Raw genomic sequence first — 20,320 nt, 5'->3', positions numbered from 1 at the left:
CTGAGTGACAGAGGTAAGAGGGATCTTTTGGTGGGTGCAGGTGGTGGAGGCTTACTTAGCTCATGTCTCTCTAGGACAGGCTATGCCGAGCTGTGTGAAAATCTTGAGAATTCTGTTGGTAGAAGGTGCCCAACCTGTCCCTACATAAATAGCACAAGATAGCAAGGTCTAACCCCAACCAGGTCCCCCCAAAAAACATAATGGAGAGACCGAAGGATGGTGTTTAAGGACCAAGTTTTATTTAGATACCTTCTCAGGCCTGCCTTTCCCAAGATTCTCTATCCGCCACACTGGAAGCTTTCTGAAAGAAATGCCTGGGACCTCTCCATTGTCCTCCCAGCCCAGGACCAGACAAAGAATTTAACAAATAATGGTCAAGACATCTTTATCCAAGATGGCTGCTGTCCACTATTGCCCCAGCCTCTGGCTACACTGTCATTTCTGCACATGAAACCACCAGGGGGCAGTCTGGGCCCACAATGGGACATTTCCTCCTGAAGAAAGCAGGTCACATGGGCAAAGACCCTGTTCCTGAGCCACCTGCACCTCCTTGCTCCTTGGAGGCTTTGTTCTCATGGCCTCAGCTGTGCCATCTGTTCCCTGAGAAGATGCTTTGGGCTAAAAATGGGTGGAAGTGGGGGGGGGGGGGGGGGCGGGTAGAGGTTGCCTGCGTTATTTTGGAGTTGACCAAGGCCTCTGAAGAACAAGCCCTTCAAATTCAACACTTTACCAGTGTCTAGACCACAATACGTATTCAATAATATTCACATGATGGCCGTATGAAACTGAGGTAGCAAGAAACCCAAAGGAGAAGAATAGCTCGAGGGTAGGGAAGCGTGTGAGTGTGCCTGGGGGATGGGCTATGCTGTGACCAGGTTGGGTCTGGAGCCTTCTCCACTGTCCAGAACTCCTGCAGAAGTGAAGTGACCAGGCTGAGGATGGGGATAGGTGTCTGGAATACGTCTGAAGGTGGAAGAGGAGTGATGTCAACTCATGGGTGAGTAGAGAAGCACAAAGGCTCCTGTTCTCCTTTCCAGCCCTCAGCATATAAGGCTCCTCCAGGGGCAGATACTGAGCCCAACCTGGATGGGCCTGCTGAGCTCTATCACTCTCGAGAGCAGAAGGCCAGTCCTGGCTGCTCCCTCACTCTAGGGCCATTCACATTTTTTTTTACACAGGTAATCCAAGTTCCACATCACTCTTTATTGGATACCAGTGCCAGCACCAGCCTCCTTCTCTCCAGGCATGGGTCACGTGGGCAAGGGGCTCCGTCCCCCAGCGGGGATGCAGTGGAAGCCTGGCCCCACTACCACTCTCCTAGGGCCAGCACCCTCCTCGGTGACTGGGGCTGCTGGCTCAGGTTTGTTCAAACTCCTGTTCACAGTAGCCTACATTGAGGGGCTGGGCCTGGACACCTCGCCTGCAAGAGGACACATGAAGAAATGGCAAGATAAGCCCTTCAGGTCAGTCAATCTTAGGTCCCAGCACCAACTTCTCCACCACAGTCAATGGTCTCCCCTTCCCATTTCAATGAATCTCAAATTGTCACTGTAGTCAAAGTTACTTGGAGATCTCACTTCAAGAGATTATCACTTGGGGTGGGGCACAGTATTGGCAAGAATCTTCATTTTGAACAGGTACACTGTGTGATTTTGATACAGACAGACCCAGGAATTTTGGAGAATAACCTCCCTATTTCTATCCTGCCTGTCTCTGTGCCCAGCCCCCCAAAACTCAGTCCCTTTAGAAAAGAAGTAGATGCCTGAGGGGTGCCCAGTCTCAACAATACCTATCAGTTCATGAGCACATTCTTCTTGGAGGTCAGCTCTGTCTTCCCAGATTTTTATCTTCACTTTGGAGGAGATGCGGTTGATTTCACCTCATCTTGGCCTACTTAGCCCTCTGTTCCTAGCTATTGTTGTTTTGTCTAAATATTTTCAATCCACAGTTGGTTGAATCTGCAGATGCAGATTTGAAGGGCCAACTCAAACTGTTATCATTCTTTTCCTCTCAGTAAGAAGTCCCAGGCCCTGGATCTGCCCCACCCACTCCAGAGCCCGCTTACCTCAGCAACTCACAGCGGAAGCTTGACAAACGTTTACTGGCAAATTTCAGGTCAGATACCAACTCACTGCTCCACAGCTTCTCAGCAACAGCCCCTGCTCTGGGCCTGGAGGAAGGTGACACGCTTCAGGTTGGGCCCTGTACTCCCTGAAAAGGTGCTGGACATCCACAGGCTACTGCCTCTTGTTTAGGCCCTGTGGACTAGCTCAGGGTCAAGGAAAGTGATCAAACACCTTTTTCAGAGTGACAGCCTGGCTGGATGGCTCCTTAGGAGTCCTAGGGCTCAGCTCCATCTTTGTTAAAATGTGGATAAAGATCCCACTCTCCTCCTCTCCCAAAGGTATGAGAACAAGAATAAGCCTTAAAGGTATCATCAATGGTACTGACAGCAGCAGCAGTAGGTATCCTGAAAATGTAAACTTTGCACACACAACTGTGCTTAGTGAGGCTGCTGAGGAAATGGCATAGGGAAGTCTTATTAAAGGAACCATGGACTCTCCGTGTTGGATCCTGAGCAAGTCACCTGTGTTCTCCAAGCCTCATTATTTCCATCTGTGAAGTGGAGGTAATAATCCCTCCCTATCCTACACATCTAATGGGTTGTTGGAGGGACACCCCTGGAAGTCATGTGGGAAGTGAGTATCAAATACAGAGAGGTCGCTGTGATGTCCCTTCTCTCTCCAGCTGAAAGGAGGGTACTAGTCTGAAGATGGCTGGATGGGATTGAGTTTGTGGGGGAGAACTCCTGCCCTCCAACCCAACCCTCCACCTCCCCCAGAAAACCCTTACCAGAGCCTGGGGACCAGGTTTGTGCTGTCCACATACTCCCCCCACATACAGGCCTCTCCACCAATCACCAGAGCCTTCTGCTCAGGGGTACCTGAGGGAAAACAAGCAACAGGCTGGTAGTGGTGGGGTAACTCCAGGGCTCCCCTCAGTCCCTCTCCCCAAGGTGGTCCTCTCCTCAGATAGGTCATTTCATTTCCTAACTTGAAACATGCAGCCCAGTCCCTCCTGCCTCCCACCCTGTGCCCCAGTCCAGCCTCCTTTGGTGAGTGAGAACAGTTCCCTGCTTTCACCTTCAAATGCTAAGGGCTCCACTAGGTAGAAGTCCTTCCAGTCAGGGCCATACGTTATACGGTTCAGGTACCAGGGGGCAGAGAGCAGGGCCCGGAAGCCGGCCTGGGTGATCAGTTCCATCTCCTTCATGTAGGTTACTGGTACCTCTTCTCGCCATACCTGTATGATTGTGTCTGGCCGAACCTGTCACAAAGGTCCAATGGCAGTAATGGCACAGGGCTGAGGAGAGTCCCAGATCTCATTCTCAGGCAGGCAACCCAGGCCAAGGGTGTGCTCTGATGCTCCCCAGCAGCAAAGTGTGTCTCTAGGACTGCTAACCCCTGAGCTCACACCCCAGCACAGAGGCTGAGGAGTCCACAGGCCCTGAGAGAGCTCTTCCTGCTGATCTCCTGTCCCAGGCCCCACTGCAGACTCCCTGTCCTCACAGAGACAGCAATACCAGCTGTGGGAGCTGAGGGAGGCAAGCAGTGGGGCCCAGGAGCTGCTATGTCTAAGAGGCTCCAAATGTTTCTAGGGATGGGACAAGGCTCCTGTGCAGAGCTCCTGCATGTGACAGGATCAACAGTGAAGAAGGTAGCCATGCTCTTACAGGCCAGGAAGACCCCAGTCTATGGCTCAGGGAGGGAAACCCAGACCACTGTGTCAAGTCTCAGGAATCCCAAGCAACCTAGCAGCAGAAATAACTCTTGATCAGTTTGTAGCAAGGACAGAGAGAGGCTCTGATGCCGAAACCCAGGGCTCACATCTCTGTGGCCTTTCTAGAGGGGAGAGAGAGATGGCCCTAACTGCTCTGACCATTAAAGCCTAGTCCAAACCAGGAAAATCAGTCCCTGCAGGGGAAGGGGAGGGCTGGGGAGGGCTGGGGAGAGAAGAGAGGCACCGCTGGTGGCTGCTTCTTTCCTCTGCTCTTGGCTCACCTTTACTTTATTGTCAAACACCTCCTGCCACACCACGTAGCCCCTGCCATAAGAAGAGATGATGTCCAACAGCCTGGAGAGGAGAGGAGTGTCAAGAAAGTGTCTGTTCAGCTCGGAAAGGATTGAGGCTTTTTGTGCCAGAATTCTAGGGGTGGAGCCTGGCCAGGGGCCTATTCCTGATTGAACAGTGTCTTCCCCAGGGTTAGGAACTGACCACTCCAAAAGGATAGGACAAAGGAATGCTTCAGGGACCCAGACAGTGGTCAAGCAGGGCATGGCCCTGATAGGGAAAGTGAGGACCCCACAGGAGGTGACCCCCAAGGGACACTGCCCACCCTCCTTCCTTCCTCACGTCTGGATGTAGAAGGACTCCAGCTGCTTGAAGTCATCACCAAAGCCTTTCTCCTTCATAAAGGCCTGGATATCTGGGTTGGATTTCCTGAATACCAAGAGAAAATGAAGACAATTCTTTCAACATCCTGAAAATCTAAAGCCTGGTGATTAGTCACCTGGCCTCCCACAACTTCCTCTTTTCACCTGAAAAACCAAACAACTGAGGATCTCAGAAGCTCTAAATGTGGAAGGTGTGGCTGAGCAAAGCTATGTGAAGGGAGCCTTGGACACAGGCTAAGAACATGTATGTCTGGGCCTGAAGAGTTTTAAGTTCAAACTCCCAAAGAGAACACCTACTAATCCTCTGTCTGGACTATAACATGTGAATCTGAGGTTTCAGCTCGGCACTCCAGCACATGGGATCCTGGCTTTTCTGTCTGTTGTTCCAGTCAGACGACATGCCTTGCTGACTATTGAAGCTGCAAATCCCTTGCCTTGCAACATCTGCATTATGTTCACATTACTCTCTTTCTGGAACATTTTCCCCTCCTCATGTCTCCAGACTATTTCCCCAGTTCCAGCTCTAGTGCCCACGTTTCAAAGAAGCCCCTCAACCTCTTTTGAGCTCACTGGATCTGAGGGTTTGGACTTCACAGTTTAGTACTAATTAGTCCTGTATTAATCTTGAATTCTGTCTTGACTCTTCAACCACATTATTTTAAGCCTTCATAAAGAGGGACTATTTTTCTCCATCTTGGATTTTTCTAAGCCAATTCTGTGCCCAGAGCTGATTTTTCCATAAATATCTCAAGGATATAAGATAAGAGGAAAGGACAGGTTTACAATGACAGCCTTGCCAAAATCAGGTAGGGTCTCTCTGTAGATGGAGAGAGAAATGCCCAAGACCTTTGAGCAATGTGAACTGAGTTAGACTGTTGTCTCAGAGGTTAGCCCGTGAGCCGCAGCTGAGACAGGTGAGCCCTCAGATGCTAACCTCTATTCTGAATAAGCAATTCTTCAGGCTGGGATGGGAAGGTCAAAAGGCTCATACCAGCAGGTGAAATCAACCTCATCTCCTCCAACGTGAAGATAAAAATCTGGGAAGACAGAGCTGACCTCCAAGAAGAATGTGCTCATGAACTGATAGGTATTGTTGAGACTGGGATTCACTGGTCCAAAGGTGCCAGAAGGCTGAGACCCAGAGTAGCAAGGAGTCAATAATCCAGGGATACCTAAGCCAATAGAGAACCCCACACAAGTGTCACAAATACAAGGGCCCGCATGCACAGTCCTACATGTAATGATGCTAAGTCACATAGAGTAAGACAATCATGTTCATAAACATTACACACATCTAAGTAGGCATACCCAGGCACTCACAGACACTAATAATCATCACCGTTTAGTTACAAAGAAACACAAATACATCCAAAATCACAGACAGAGACTGAGTTACAGCCAGACAATTGTCAGTGCATATGCTCCTGCCTTGACACACTGCTTCCAGCAGGAGTCACCCTTGCTCCCAAAGGCTGTTATACCAGCTTTAGGCTGAAAAGCTGAGGGAGAGCCTGATCCAGCCAATTTGGCAAAATCTTTCTTCCCTATCTCTTCCGATCTGTGGGGTCAACCATCACCCAGAATACTTCTACGGTTCCTAAGGGGCATCTCCCTGGACCCAGAGTCTTTCCCTCCTGAGACTGAGGCCACAAAGCATCTTTGGTTTCCTACAAGGCCAGGAGCCTATTTCAACCTTCCTTTAGCCAGCTTTGGGGCTCAGACTGGGGAAATCACACTGAGGGGCTAGGGGTATACAGAAGAAAGTGAGTGAGCAGGAGAGTGACTGTCCAACTCCAGAGGTCATCTGGAAGGCACCATGGGCTACTTTCAGATTCTACCCTGGGAGTCAGATTCTTCGGGCTCAGACTGGGGAAATCACACTGAGGGGCTAGGGGTATACAGAAGAAAGTGAGTGAGCAGAAGAGTGACTGTCCAACTCCAGAGGTCATCTGGAAGGCACCATGGGCTACTTTCAGATTCTACCCTGGGAGTCAGATTCTTCAGCATCTACTCTAGGGCACAACCACCACAAGGGCATCTTAGAAGAATTTGCCCACATTAATAGTAAGAAGTGGCCTTCTTTGCCCAAAGTAGGTTCTTCCTATATAAATTCCCAGGTGGAAGAAGTTGATGAAAATCATTCTTCCAGGGACCAAGGCTGGGACATGCCACATCCAAGAGCTAGTGCCCTGAAGCCCTACTCTGAGGATGGTCACCAGACTCCCTCCAATCCTAGACATTATTCTTACCTGGTCCCCAGGACAAAGTGTGGCCAGGGGTGTCAAACTCTGCCAGCACACGGATACCCCGAAGTCGTGCGTACTCAATAACCTCCTTCACATCCTGAGCAGTGTAGATGTGGGTGGAAGGGTTGTAGGACCCCTGAAAGGCACAAGGCACCATTTGGGTTCTCATTTCCCAAAGGCTAGCAGAGTAGAAGATACTTAAACATGCCCCCAGTACTCCCCACATATCAGAAAACCTGCCCATATCCCTTCGCTATCAGGGACTATCTTCAACAAAGTTTATCATAATTTCCTACCATTTATCACATCTATCTGAGCATAACACTGCCAGTGAAATAAACAAGGCAGGTATTATGCCCATTTAACAGAATATATATAAATAAAAAAAAATGAGATCAGGAGAGATTATCTCCTGAAGATCATGAAGCAAATTAATGGCAAAGTTTGGACTTGAACTCACGTCTCCTGACTCCAAAGTCAGTGTCCTTCCTCCATGTCAGTGTGTCTGCCAAACTGGCTTGGTAAAGATGAGAGCCACTGTCCTTGCTATCAGGGCTACAGCCAAGCTCAGACATTGACCTGTAATCTTGGTCTGAAATTGAGACATACCTTTCTGGTGAGTTCTGGAAAAGTGAAGCTTTCATATGGGAAGGAAGGGTCATCTACCAGATGCCAGTGGAACACGTTGAATTTATTGTATGCCATGACATCCTGTGGGTCAGAGCACACACTGTGAATCCACCATGGCCTCTCCAGTCTCAGCCTCAAACTTGGGAAGCTGGGCAGGCTGGCAGGCTACTCCACACACCCCACCAGGCTCAACCTGCCCCAGCTTCCAGTGAAGTGTTCATAAGATCTATCAAATCTTCCCATCAGGGAGTGCCTGGCATGGAGGGAAGACCCAGCGCATTTGTTCTCTTCCCAGGACACATCCAAGGATGGCTGACAAAAGCAGTATCTCCTCTTTTAAGTTGAATTCTGGCCATGCTGAGAGGAGGGCTGCAGCTACTGTGGTACCCTGGAGTCTTCCAAAAGTCCCCAAATAGCCTGAAGATCAACACTGCCTCCTGCTATTTGTGTTGAGTTATCTGATTGGTGTTTACCCAAACTGTGAGGCCTGCTGGGAATTTAGTAGCCCCATAACTCATAATCTCAGAAGTCAAGGCTGTAGATGCACTGGCTTCTTTGAGTGCACCAGAGCAACAAGAAAGAGGCAGACACATGAGTTGGATTAGCAATTGTCAGATAAGACTGCACATCACACTCATGAGAGCTAGGAAGCTCCCCAGCTAAGGCTTTGAACACTCTTTCCTATAACCTTGACCTAACTATACTAAACCTAGCTCTGCCTGACCGAAGAAGCCAATTCCCCACAACACCTTCTGTATCTTTGGAAACAGCCTAGACATTGGTGCGCAGTAGTCAGTGGAGTAGATTTAAGACATCTGTTAATTTCTGAGATTTAAAGCAAGTCATCTTCTACATTTTTCCCAGGAGCTCCTAGAGTTACATATATTCTCTCTCTAACTCTTTAAGAATTTGTAACTTGGTCTATCCCTTGCCCCAACCCAGCGAAGAAGGCCTTAAGGCCTGAGTACCAGAGTGTCCAGGATGCTAGACAGCGGCAGGTAATGGCGAGACGTATCCAACAGCAAGCCCCGGTGAGGGAAGCGGGGGAAGTCCTCAATCTCTGTCTTGTTGATAAAGAACTGTGCAGACCAAACATTGAGCATATCACGATTTAAAGGGAGCTTTCCATGGGGGCACTGGGGGATGAGGAAAACTCTCCCAAGATCGCTGAAAATCTGTGCCTGCAGGTTCTGCAGGTTAACAATCTCTCTAAACTCCCCTCCCACTCAATATCAATGACCATAAGCAGCCACCTGTCCAGAGAGCAATTGTCCCACGCCAGTCAAATACAACTGTCCCATACATCACTCAGCCTACAAATTCTGGATATTCCTGACTGTTTACATGTTTACTGTCTTCAAAGCAGTGTGGCCTCAAGGTCATTACTACATAATGACTCAGGGGAGCCAAATTATGGTGACTTTAGACCAAATCTACCAAACCAGTTTTCTACCCATATCTCCTCCTATACTCCTGTTGGGGCAACCTCAAGCCACCAAGACTCTGTCTAAGGCAAAACGAGATTTTTCCAGTACTCTCAATATTGACAGAAAACCCCAAAGATTAAGAAGGAGCCCTCGCTGAGGGTCCACACTCACCGTGCCCTCAGCAGATTTCCAAACAAGTTGGCTAAAAGTCTCCAGGCCTATGGAGAAGTAGAGAGGCAGAGTAAAGACTCAGGCAGTGGGAAAAGAGATGCATGCATTTGGAAGGGTCTTAACATGGCACAGCATGTTTGGGCACATGGTGGAAATGGATGTAGTGTAGGCCTGAGGATTCTGAACACTTATGAAAAGGGGATACTAGGAAGCCAGTACCCATTTTTACTCCACATTTTATTTGGGGAGGTGGTAGTCTAAGGAGTTGCTCCTCCTAGCAACATACTAACCTTCCAAACCCACATACCCGTAATCCTATTTCCATGATCATTCAGAAGAGAGGCCAAGATGTGTGCTTATGAGAACAGATTCATGGACAAACCAGCCTGCAAGGGGTTAAGGCTTTCCATGGATAAAACCCAGCAGGAACTAAGGGTGCTGAGAAAAGGGGTCCCCCCATATGTAACCCCTTCACTTCTCCAAGACTGAATTGTGAGGAAGTAATCATAATCTTGAGTTTCCGAGGAGGTGGGGTCCATAGCTGGACCTAGGAGACAAGGAAGCATCCACGCTTCCTCTTCAGAGCTTGAGAAGAGACCCAGCTACAGGGAGCTGAGTTGGGGTGGGCAGTAACTGCCCTGGAAGGACTGCCCCAGTCCCCTGACACAGTCTCCTGGAGTCCAGGAAGGCTCAAGCACAAGTGTGTTGAGTCCAGAGCATGACAGGCACTCAACAGCTAGAGCCCCACTTTGAGAAACTCAGCAGAAGCCCCATGAAGGATTCCCAGAGTCCTAAAATTTCAAAATGAAAGACTCCACGAGACCTTAGTGGTAACTCAGCACCTAGTCTGAAGCAGACTGCCAATGCAGTGTTTTCGCTTCTCCCCACTCTGCCTCTGACACCAAGTCCTCTGGAGTCCCAGATTACCCCCACCCCCATCCTGACTAATCATTAGCACCTGCACAAAAAACTCAAGAGGGCAGTAAGGGGAGTCAGCGTGCTCTTTCTCCAAAGCAAAGAGTAGGAACAAGGGGATAAACACAAACTAAAGCAAGGTGTGAAATTCTGTGAGAACTGGCTTCACTATTCACCAGCAGAGGTTCTACCAAAAGCAGGAGAGGTACTTGGCTAAGTCTGCATCTAGGGACCAAACACCTTTTAGGCAAACCAAGAGGAAGGTGGGGTCATATCACCTGTTAGCCAGTAAACTCTTCATTTTCTCCAGAAATAATATAGTTCTACATATTTTACTACTATTTACCCTTTTATTGTCTTTTTTACATTTATGTATTTCTTTTGTTATAGTTTTCCTTTTTGAAGACTCTTCCCAATTATGTGCCTTTGTGAGAGCTGGACAGGCAGCATTTGTGGCAGTGTCAGTCTCCTCTCCCCAGCCACCTGCCCCCTGATGGAGCCCTAAGCATCAACCTGCAGACTCTCCTACTGTGTCCCCAGAGCACCTGCCCAAGGGAGCTGCTGCCACTGCACAGGGTGAAGCCTGTCAACTTCTAGGAACGGCTATAAGGAGATGGGGAAACACTCCAGTTGGTCTCTATAAAGCAGAAAGCTTCCTGAAGTGTGAGTATTCATTGGGCCCCCAGTCCTGTCCTCCCACCCCACCAATGCCAATCTCCCCACATCAACCCTTCTCCTCCCTCCTTCCCACCCGCCTCTCTTTCTGTCCCAGCATCAGCCCCACCTTGTTACCTCGGAGAGCTCCCCAGACACTGTAAGAGAGGAGTAAACACTGGTCATCATTTATGGTCAAGGTGTCTGAAATGACAAAAATGATTCCATTTGGTTAAGGTTTTCTATTCTCAGATTATAGACCAGATGTCCTATATAAATCCTAGGAAAAAAAAAAAAAAAAAAAAAAAAAAAGCTAGCAAGATCACTTTTTTTTTTTTCATCTTTCAAAGAGGAGACATCCCCAGAACAGGACAGCTGTAGGATGGCCAGGCCTGGGGCCAGATTGGAAGGATGGTCACCACAGTGCCTCTGCAGGCCCTGAAAGAGAATATATGATGGTTGGGCTAGAGCAGAGTTCTCTGCAAAGCACCATCCATCTTGTGGATCAGTTTCCCCCACCAGAAACATGAAACCCTACCAGCCTTTAGCTGAAAGTATGAAATGAAATCTATTGGCAAAGAGAAGAGGGATGCTTGGAGAGGCAAGTCCAGGATACAATGCTCCCAAAGCCTCTGTAATCACCCTCCTTTCCCTTCTTCTCTAGGCTACAGCTACTTCATTCAAGACTGTGAGGAAGAAGCCAAGACTCAAATGTTCACTTTGGAGACTGAGAAGCCCAAATACTGCTGCTCAGGGCAGACAGGAGGCAGTCACAGGACTAATGACTTAGCTTCATCTCAGTATAAATGACTAAAAACCCTTTTCTCCCCAATGTAGGGTCTCTTAGAGAAAATCAGCAAAGTGTGCACTTTGCTAAAACAGAAATGAACTCAGTCCAGAAAGCAGGTGTCCTGTGGGACTCATTGAATAGCCAGTGTGACATTCAGCAATCAATCTTCAGACACTGGTTAGAGATTCTGCACAGGAAAAACTCATTTGCTATGGCTCTTGGCATTTGGTGACCCTTGGTCCCCAAGGTCATGGGGGACTCCAGGCCAAGCATCGGCAGTTTGGCCAGGCTATCCATCCAGAGTTATAGCTCCACATAAATGCTGGCTCTTCTAGGACAGGGAATAGGGTGGTACTTACAATTCTCCACTGATTCCAAAGAAGGAAACTGGTTACATCCAGGTATGACCACAGAGACAAGCAACACATTCTTTTCCAATACATGCTGTTTTCCTGCAAGGACAGGGTAAACTCAGTGTGGCTGACCAACCACTAGAAGCAACCAGCAAAACAAGATCCTACAAGAGGGTCTTTAGCTCTAGCTCCTTGGCTCACATGCCTGTGGTAAAAGGGAAGTCATTTACCCTTGGCATAACCACTATCTAGTCATCTGTTCAACTTTTTTCATTCTGGTTGTTCTCCCTTTAACCCCAGTAACCTGCCCTGACCCATGTATGAATGAACGATCTGGGTGGCAGTTCTTCTAACCCATGGCTTTATATTTCTGGCTTCCCCTGGACTGTGCCAAGCAAGTGATTCCAAGTTCTCAACAATTGTTTCTGACCAAGAGGCAGCTCTAGAGCATTGCTGCTCAAAATGTGGTCTGCAGATTAGCTGCTGATAGGCAAACTGCATTACCGGTTGGGCACTAGATAGGAAGCTTATGTGATGCCGGAATGTAAGTCAATTAAGTTAGAGTAAACACATTGTCTAGTTCTAACATTTTTTTCATAACAACATTTTCTTGATGAAGGGAACAGTTTTACATTCTGGTGCATATGCTTCTTGTCTCACCGCAGACTGGCACTTTAAGTAGTACTGCTCTTGAGGGCTCCAGATGAAGGGTTTCCAATTTTGTAAAAACCCGTGAACTAATGTGAGCAGGTGGAGGAGATGACAGGAGGATCTCCCAGCAGAGGAATGCCTGAGATAATGGAGCTGATGTCTCAGAGAAGGCACATGATCACCAGCCCATCCTGCTTCACTCCCTTCTCTTCCCAAAAATGTTTACCATCCAAGGTAGATTTCTGTCCAACAGTGGAAATCCACCCAGTAGGAACCAACATACTATCTAATATAGCTTTACAGACCCAAGTCTATGCAGAAAAATGGCAAAGCCAAAATACTAATGCACTGTTTCTTCCTACCCTCCTACCAGTTCTTCTCTGTGACCTTCAGGGTGGTTCTGATTTTACTGCCCCAACTGTCAACTTAATGAACCCCCCTCTCTATTCTTTTCTGGAGCTATATGCATCTCACTGACACAACATCCATGACTTCCTATGGAACTACAAAGTCAGGGATAGGACAGCCTGGCAGAAGACAAGGAGAGAGAATTCAGAACCAAACCAGAATCCCAAATGTTACCCATCTCCAAGCAGAAGGAACCCAAGAGCTTCAGACCATCTCAAGGAAGCCTGCTCAAACCTCCTGAGCACTACTACCTGGCTACATCTCAGCTCTCAGGTCTGCCAAGAAGCAAGCCAATACGGGGTCCTTTCCTGCCATCGTGAATAAACATATTCTTTCCCCTCCTAGTAAATACCCTGTTATCCCTACACCGACACCCGCTTACACTTGGCAGGGAGAAGGGAATTTGAGGCAAATTTGAGCCAGGTCAACTCGCAATTCCATTCCAAACCCTAAAAATTCATCCCCACAACATAAAAGGACACTCAGGCTTTCGGGGCTAAGGCTACTCTCAAGGCAGAATCTGTGGAGTCATCCTGAGCTTCCCAAGCAGACAAGCTGTCTCTACAAACCCTTCTCTACAAATCCCAAAGACCAAAGAGGACTCAACCTAGGGGACAGATAAAGAAAACTATAAAAGAATACCCCTCCTTAAACTATGTCCCAGCCCCTGCCTCATTGTCCCCCTTCCCAACCCCACATGTCACGGTGCCCCAGCACCATTGTGTGGAGAGCTCACCTGCTATCTACTCAGGCAGCCATCCAAAAGAGGGCAAAAGTCCTGAGCTTTAGTGTTAATCCTCTGGGCCTCAATCTGCCAGATGAGGAGAAATCACAACTAATTTACATGCAACCATCGTCACTGTCCTGATGACAAAAGAACAGAGGCTGCACAAACACCAGGTTTATCTGAACTATTACTTGGAAGACAGGAAGACAGGAAGTGTTTACTTTTCTAAAACACACCTGGCACTCCATTTCCTAAGTCTGCAGTCTTCAGAGAGGGAGAGTCACAGACTCCTTGAAGATCTGATAGAAATGAAAGCACTTTTTTCCCAGAAGAATGCTCCTAATTTAAGGGCTCTTTCTCCAGAATTCCAATCCCTTCACTCTCTGCACTGATCTCATGGTGCAGATTCCATGTCCTAAGTGCTTGCAGTGACTCATCTGGGTTTGGGCTGATAAAGAAGTAGACACAGAGGTATGGCTGCTGCTTAAGCTATGAGAGGGCAGGTCTGGGGGAGGCAGCAACAAGAGAGCTGGCAAAACAGCAGGGACGCTGGGTCATTTAAAAGTATGTAAACAGTGTATCATCACTGTGGTTTTCCACCTCCATGCTGCTACATTGCCGAGCTCTGAGGAGAGCAGGAAATAGGCAGGGGACAGTACAGCTCGACACACAGCCACACCCTGAGCACTGAGATGTGGGAAGCACGGTATGGCAAACAGCCCAATCACCCAGCAGTGTCACGGGCGTACACGCCATGAGCCTGGTTAGGATGGCAGGAAATTCTGAAGCCTAAGTGCTCAGGAGGCAGCGTGGAAAACAGAGCAGTGGGCTGGGAAATCAGGAAAGGTTGGTTCTGGTTCTGGTTCTGCTGCTGACACCACGCTGAGCTAGTCTCGGGGCGCCCATTTCCTCCCTTGTAAACAATGGCGGGGTGGACCTGAGTCCGGCTACTGCTCTTCAAAGCTAATACCCCATGAGTCCCCAGGTGGATAATGTACTCCAGGGTCCTGTTCCACGACTGCAGACTCCTGCCTCTGCAGTTTATCTCCCTGCTTTCATGTAAATCTGTTCTTTTCTTTGGGTTAGTTGAAAAGTTTGTATCTTTTTTTAAATTTAAAAAATAGTACATACTAGTTGGAACAATTCAAACAGTACAGAAGTGTTTACAATAAAGAAAAAAAAGGTATCTTTGGACCCTTCCTCAGTCCCCTCAGTAAATAGATAACATCACTGGCTAGTTTTCTACCCTTGTACTCCCTTTTTAGCATGATTTTGGCTTATTCATCAGACATGTCATCTCTGGACATGGAATTCTGAGAACAAGGACCCTCTTTCTACCAAAGTCCCTCTGTTGAACTTTCCCCAGACTCTAGTACTATTACCTCTCCATTTTCTTTCTGTTCTCCATCTTCTCCCATCCTCACATCCTTCCCTGAGGGCCTAGAGGTGGCAACCCATCACTTCAAACACAACCTAGCCAATCCCAGACTCTAGTACTATTACCTCTCCATTTTCTTTCTGTTCTCCATCTTCTCCCATCCTCACTTCCTTCCCTGAGGGCCTAGAGGTGGCAACCCATCACTTCAAACACAACCTAGCCAATTGCTACTCTCAACAACCTGCCTCTTTTCTTCTGTCACATCCAGATGGCAAACCTTCAACCCTGGGTCAATCTAACACCTGCCTTCTGTGCCCCTGACCCTGGCTACCATGCCCTGCTGGAGGGAAGGGAGAAAATCACGGAACATGGGCCACTCTGTAAAATCATGGTCTCCCTTCTTGGCTGGGCCTTTGATGCTGCCCTGAAAATCTCCTATCTCCACCACTGCTTTTTTCTATTCTCTGCAACTGCTGTTTCAAACTTATGCCTCTCTCCTCAAGACTGTAACTTGATCACTACCTCCCTAACTCTGAGCAGACAGTCAGAACAGACCCCCATCCTCCCCACCTTCTTCCCCTCTCCTTCCTGGCAAAAATATTTCAACACATGGTTTTCTTTACCTTCTCAGCCACTCCCAACCACGATGGAAGGGGTTTCCTTTTACCTGTGCTCTGCACCTCTCCTCTGACTCCTCTTGTACAAATTATTTCATCTTTTTCCCAAAGTCTTCAAGTTATTTCTTTCTATTGATTCTTTCCCATTACCACTAACATATTTGCAATCTTCTTGGTCTCAGCTGCATGTCATCTCAAACACTCCCTCTTTCTCTTGCCCTTCTGTCAAAAAGAAGCTCTAGAGGAAATGTAGCCTAGGCAAGTAGGAGCTGAACTCCAAAGGCAGACAGATCTGGATTCAAATCTTGGTTTAACACTTTCTAGCTGAGAGAGCTTGGCCAAGTTATTACCCTCTCTGAGCTATAGTTTCCCCATCTGTAAAATGGGAATCATGACAGTTCCTATCTTGTTGGGCTGCTGAGAAGATTAAATGCATTAATAAATTTCAAGTGCTTAGCTCATGGAGTTGGCCATCCTTAGTCCTCTCTTTGTAGCCACTTTCTTACATCCTATCTCTCTCTCAATCCACTACGATCTAGCTTCATTTACCACCACTCTGCAAATGGCTTCACCAAGGTCCTGTGGCTCTGTAACTAAATTTAAGGGACTCTTTCCAATTCATTCATTCATTCATTTAATAGTAATTTATTGATGGTTACTATGTGCTAGGCTGTTCTAAGTCTGGGGATACAGGAGTGATCAAAACAAAAATCCCCACTGTCAGAGAGCTGATATTTTAGAGACCACTCACTCCTTCTGGGACCTCTGGTGGCATCAGACATCTCTGGCTTTCTCGAAACTAAACTCCCTTAACATAAGGGACACTGCTCTCTTGGTTTTCCTTCTAACTCCTTGAATATGCTTCCTCATTCTCCTTTTCCTTCATCAACCCCAACATGCTGGTGTTCCAGGGTCTCCAGGGTTCCAGGCTTCTCTTTTTCTCCTTACTTCCACTCTTCCTGAACACTGTCATCCACTCCCACAGTAGACTGATGAATCCGAAATCTATCTTTCCCAACCAACTCTTCTTCTCGAGCTCTAGACTTGTATGCCTCTGCTCAGATGTCTCAAAAGCATTTGAATCTTAGATACAAAGCTGACCTAACTCTTCACTCCTCTTGCCAGCTGATCCACTCTCTCACTTTGATAACAGCACCATCAATCTTTTTACCCAGACCAGAGACCTCTTCCTTCCCTGCCCATCTTCCACCTAACTGAGTAGATCACACATTCATTCACTCAAAATAATACTTACAGTCTGTCTACTTTGTGTAGTATGTGTCAAACACTGTGCTAAGCACTGAGATTGCAACAGTAAAAAAGACTCAATCAAGTCTTTTTACAAAAACCTTATTATCTCTTAACACATTGCCATTTTCCCTCCCTACTAGGCCAAAGCCTTAATTCAGCCTCTCATAATTTCTTACTTGGATGACTATAAAAAATCTCCCAGGTGGTCTCTCTCTGCCTCCACATATACCCCATTTCAATCTAGTATCCTCTGGAATTTTTTAATATGAAGATCAGATCATGACAATCTCTGCTTAAAATCCTCCCATGGCTCCCCATAGCTTTCAGGATCAAGACTAGAATCCACTGGATGATCATAAGGAAAAGCATTGTCTTTTTTTGCTCCTATGCAGGAACTCTCATAATAGCACAACAAGCTCTTTAGAGAACCCTGAAAATGCCATATTTTCTCCATACTTTTCTTTGGATATATTGCTTCCTCCAACTGAAACAAACTTTGCATTCCCTCCTCATGTCTCTTGATTAAGAAACAGCTCTGTTTTTCCTTTTATAAAACTTTGCTGTCATTCCCCGACCCTTTTCTAAGACACCTTCCTATGTGATCATAAAGTAAAGTATACACACATTTTTCATAGCACTTATCTTAATATATGCTGTTTATTTGTCTATCTCCTCACCTAGGCGGTGAGTTCCTCAACAGCAGGGACCAACCTCAGTGTCTTTGTATTCCCAGTGCCTGACACACGGTAGCCATTCATTAAATGTTTGCTGAAAAAATGAATGATGCTAGAATTAAAAAAATGCATATTTAACAGTATGTATGCATAATGATTGTGTTACATGATAATCAGGTATAAATGGTTAATAGTTAATGTAGAAATTACTTTTATACTCCCAAACCTAGTATTTCTGATGTCCTGAGATTGGGGTGGGGGATGCTAAGAAGACACCCAGGCTTATAGAAAGTACCTTTCCAGATACTGCTCTGAAGACCACTGGATCCCTAAATCCAAAGATTTAGGTCTTTCCAATTCTCTGGAAGGGCACCTGGAAACTATAAATCTTTACCTCAGCCCACAATAGTCTCTCCCTCCACCCGCCCCGCTCCTCCCTGAATCAAAACATTTCCATAAGTCCAGTTAGCTCAGTTAGGGAGTTAGTCCCAGTTAGTCCAGTAAGTCCAGTTAGCTCAGTATAATACCAAGGTCAAGGGTTCAGATCCCCTTACTGGCCAGCCACGACAAAAACCCAAAAAACAACCCCCCCCCCAAATAAACCTCACCACATTTCCATATCAATGTATTTAATTCACAGAATCCTAGCAGCATTGAGAAAAAGCACTGGTTTGGGTTACAAAGTGACATTTGGTTTGGCTTCTGGATTGGAAACTAGGAAAATCAACTCAGCCTTAGACACATTCCCAGTATTTAATGCCTACCCTACCCCTATGCCCTGGTATTCTCCTAGGCTGGTGCCAAAGTTTGTCCCTGCCCACTTTGCTCTCCTCCCCCTCCCACCTTTATGTACATCACATCCAGGCTTCATCTCCCCATACTCAGCCTAACAAAAGCCCCTAAGATCATTCATTTCCCACTCATTTCTTCATTCCAACCAAGATATATTGAGCACTTACTGTGCATCAGGAACTGTGCTAGGTGCTGGGGCAGTTAAAAAGAAAAACAAGCCCTGGTCCCTGCCCTTGAGAAGCTCACAGTCTAGTGGGAGAAACAAATACAAACAATAATTACAAAACAGTGTGGTGAGGGCTACGGCAGATATTACAGCTACCTCCAGAAAGGGAGGAAGACTTAGCATTAGAGGGGACCTCTGAGTAGTGTTTGCCACACTACCAAGACAGAAAAAGGTATTTTAAGCCTGGAAACCATACCTGTGAGTGGCTAGGGGAGGAGGCAAGGCCACCCCTGACAAACTTCTTAACCCAGTAAAGTGGAGTCTGAGAATCAGACTGAGCCTGAAGCCTCTCCTGAGTGCTACTGAAATCAGTCTAGACCATGGTGCTCTCCCCCATGCCTCCCAAGATTCTTCACCCTCCAGAGGCTACTAATACCGACTCACAGGTGCACTCTCCTGCCCACAGATGAATCCTGAATGTTCCCCCTCCCTCTCATTCCCATTCCATCTTTTTTGGTTAATAAATTTGTACTTAACAGTTTTCTTTTTTTCCCCTACTTTTAAAACCTCATCTGTCTTTCCCACCCCCACTAGAAAGAGAACATTTTCCTCTAATTCCACACCCCAGGAGATAACTTTGATTAACATTTTGCAGTCTCCCAATTTTTTGTAAATATATAGACTTATTATTAATTTTTTTAGGAAAAATGGGATCCTAGTACATATTAGTTTGTGACTTTTTTTCCACTTACTAAAATGATTTGTAGATCTTTTAATGTCAATATATATATTTCTTTTTTTATTTGCAGCTGGCCGGTCCAGAGATCCAAATCCTTGATCTTGGTGTTACAACACCAAGCTCTAACCAATTGAGCTAACTGGCCAGCCCTAACGTCAATGTATATAGATCTATATCATTATTTGTAAGTGTTGAATAGAATTCCATTGATGAGGTATATATTGACTTATCTAACTCCATCCTGTTGAACCAATTGAGCTAACTGGCCAGCCCTAACGTCAATGTATATAGATCTATATCATTATTTGTGTGTTGAATAGAATTCCATTGATGAGGTATATATTGACTTATCTAACTCCATCCTGTTCACTGACATTTGGTAATGTTTCTAAGTTTTTAATGTTATAAACAATGCTCTAGTAAATAAATATTCTTGTCTGTGTGTGTGTGTGTGTGTGTGTGTATTTGTATATCTAAGCACTTGTCAAAAATTCCTGTAGGATAAATTCTTAGAAGTGAAAATGCTAGGCCAAAGACAGGAAAATTTTTGGTTTTGATACTGTCAAATTATTATTCCAAATTATTGTACTGATTTACACCCCAATCCACATATATGGAGCCATCTCTCCATATCCTTCCAACACTAGATTGTCTCAATTTTTTTTCATCTTTGCCAGCCTGATTAAAAAAACAAACATTGCTTTAATTTGCATTTCTTTAATAACGACTGAATTTTATCAATGTATGCACTCACTAGCCATATTCTTTGCACATTTTTTTAGTTAGTTAGTTTTCTTTTATTGATTTGTGAAACTCTTTCTAGATTTTAGCCTTGTCTTTTTTTTTTTTTTTTTCCTTTTTGTCTTTTTTACTGACCGGTAACGGGATCGCAACCCTCGGTGTTGCGCCTGCACCGCGCTCAGCCAGTGAGCGGGAACCGGTCTCCACATGGGATCCGAACCCTCAGCGGGAGCGCCTCCGCGCTCCCAAGTGGCGCACTCTCCAGTGCGCCACCGGGCCAGCCCTTTTTTTTTCTTTTTTTAACAGATGACCGGTAAGGAGATCTTAATCCTTGACTTGGTGTTGCCAGCACCAGACTCTTCCAAGTGAGCAAACCAACCATCCCTATATAGGGATCCGAACCCGTGGCCTTGGTGTTATCAGCACCACACTCTCCCGAGTGAGCCACAGGCCGGCCCAACCTTTTCACTTTTTTTTTTTTTTTTTTTGAAAATCTTTTTCTATTTTTTTCTTTTTTTTTTTTTTTTTTTTTTTTT

At 46.3% G+C, this 20,320-nt stretch overlaps 1 protein-coding gene across 1 annotated transcript in view; it reads right to left on the bottom strand.

The window, feature by feature from the left end:
* Nucleotides 1-215: 215 nt before the first annotated feature.
* HEXA (hexosaminidase A (alpha polypeptide)) overlaps nucleotides 216-20,320 on the bottom strand; it is a 28,321-nt gene continuing 8,216 nt past the window's right edge. Inside the window, exons 2-14 of the mRNA XM_008594948.1 lie at nucleotides 11,647-11,739; nucleotides 10,636-10,701; nucleotides 8,929-8,975; nucleotides 8,299-8,409; nucleotides 7,310-7,411; nucleotides 6,704-6,836; nucleotides 5,446-5,626; nucleotides 4,414-4,500; nucleotides 4,062-4,134; nucleotides 3,144-3,327; nucleotides 2,854-2,944; nucleotides 2,066-2,170; nucleotides 216-1,420 (exon numbers count right to left, since the gene is read on the bottom strand). Of these exons, the coding sequence (XP_008593170.1) occupies nucleotides 1,357-1,420; nucleotides 2,066-2,170; nucleotides 2,854-2,944; nucleotides 3,144-3,327; nucleotides 4,062-4,134; nucleotides 4,414-4,500; nucleotides 5,446-5,626; nucleotides 6,704-6,836; nucleotides 7,310-7,411; nucleotides 8,299-8,409; nucleotides 8,929-8,975; nucleotides 10,636-10,701; nucleotides 11,647-11,739 (1,337 nt within the window). The 3' untranslated portion in view covers nucleotides 216-1,356. The remainder of the gene's footprint in view (nucleotides 1,421-2,065; nucleotides 2,171-2,853; nucleotides 2,945-3,143; nucleotides 3,328-4,061; nucleotides 4,135-4,413; nucleotides 4,501-5,445; nucleotides 5,627-6,703; nucleotides 6,837-7,309; nucleotides 7,412-8,298; nucleotides 8,410-8,928; nucleotides 8,976-10,635; nucleotides 10,702-11,646; nucleotides 11,740-20,320) is intronic.

This window comes from Galeopterus variegatus, unplaced genomic scaffold (assembly GCF_000696425.1).
Source record: "Galeopterus variegatus unplaced genomic scaffold, G_variegatus-3.0.2 Scaffold11955, whole genome shotgun sequence".
NCBI lineage: Eukaryota > Metazoa > Chordata > Mammalia > Dermoptera > Cynocephalidae > Galeopterus > Galeopterus variegatus.
Note: the sequence above shows the minus strand (reverse complement) of the source record. Positions and strands in the feature narration are given on the sequence as shown.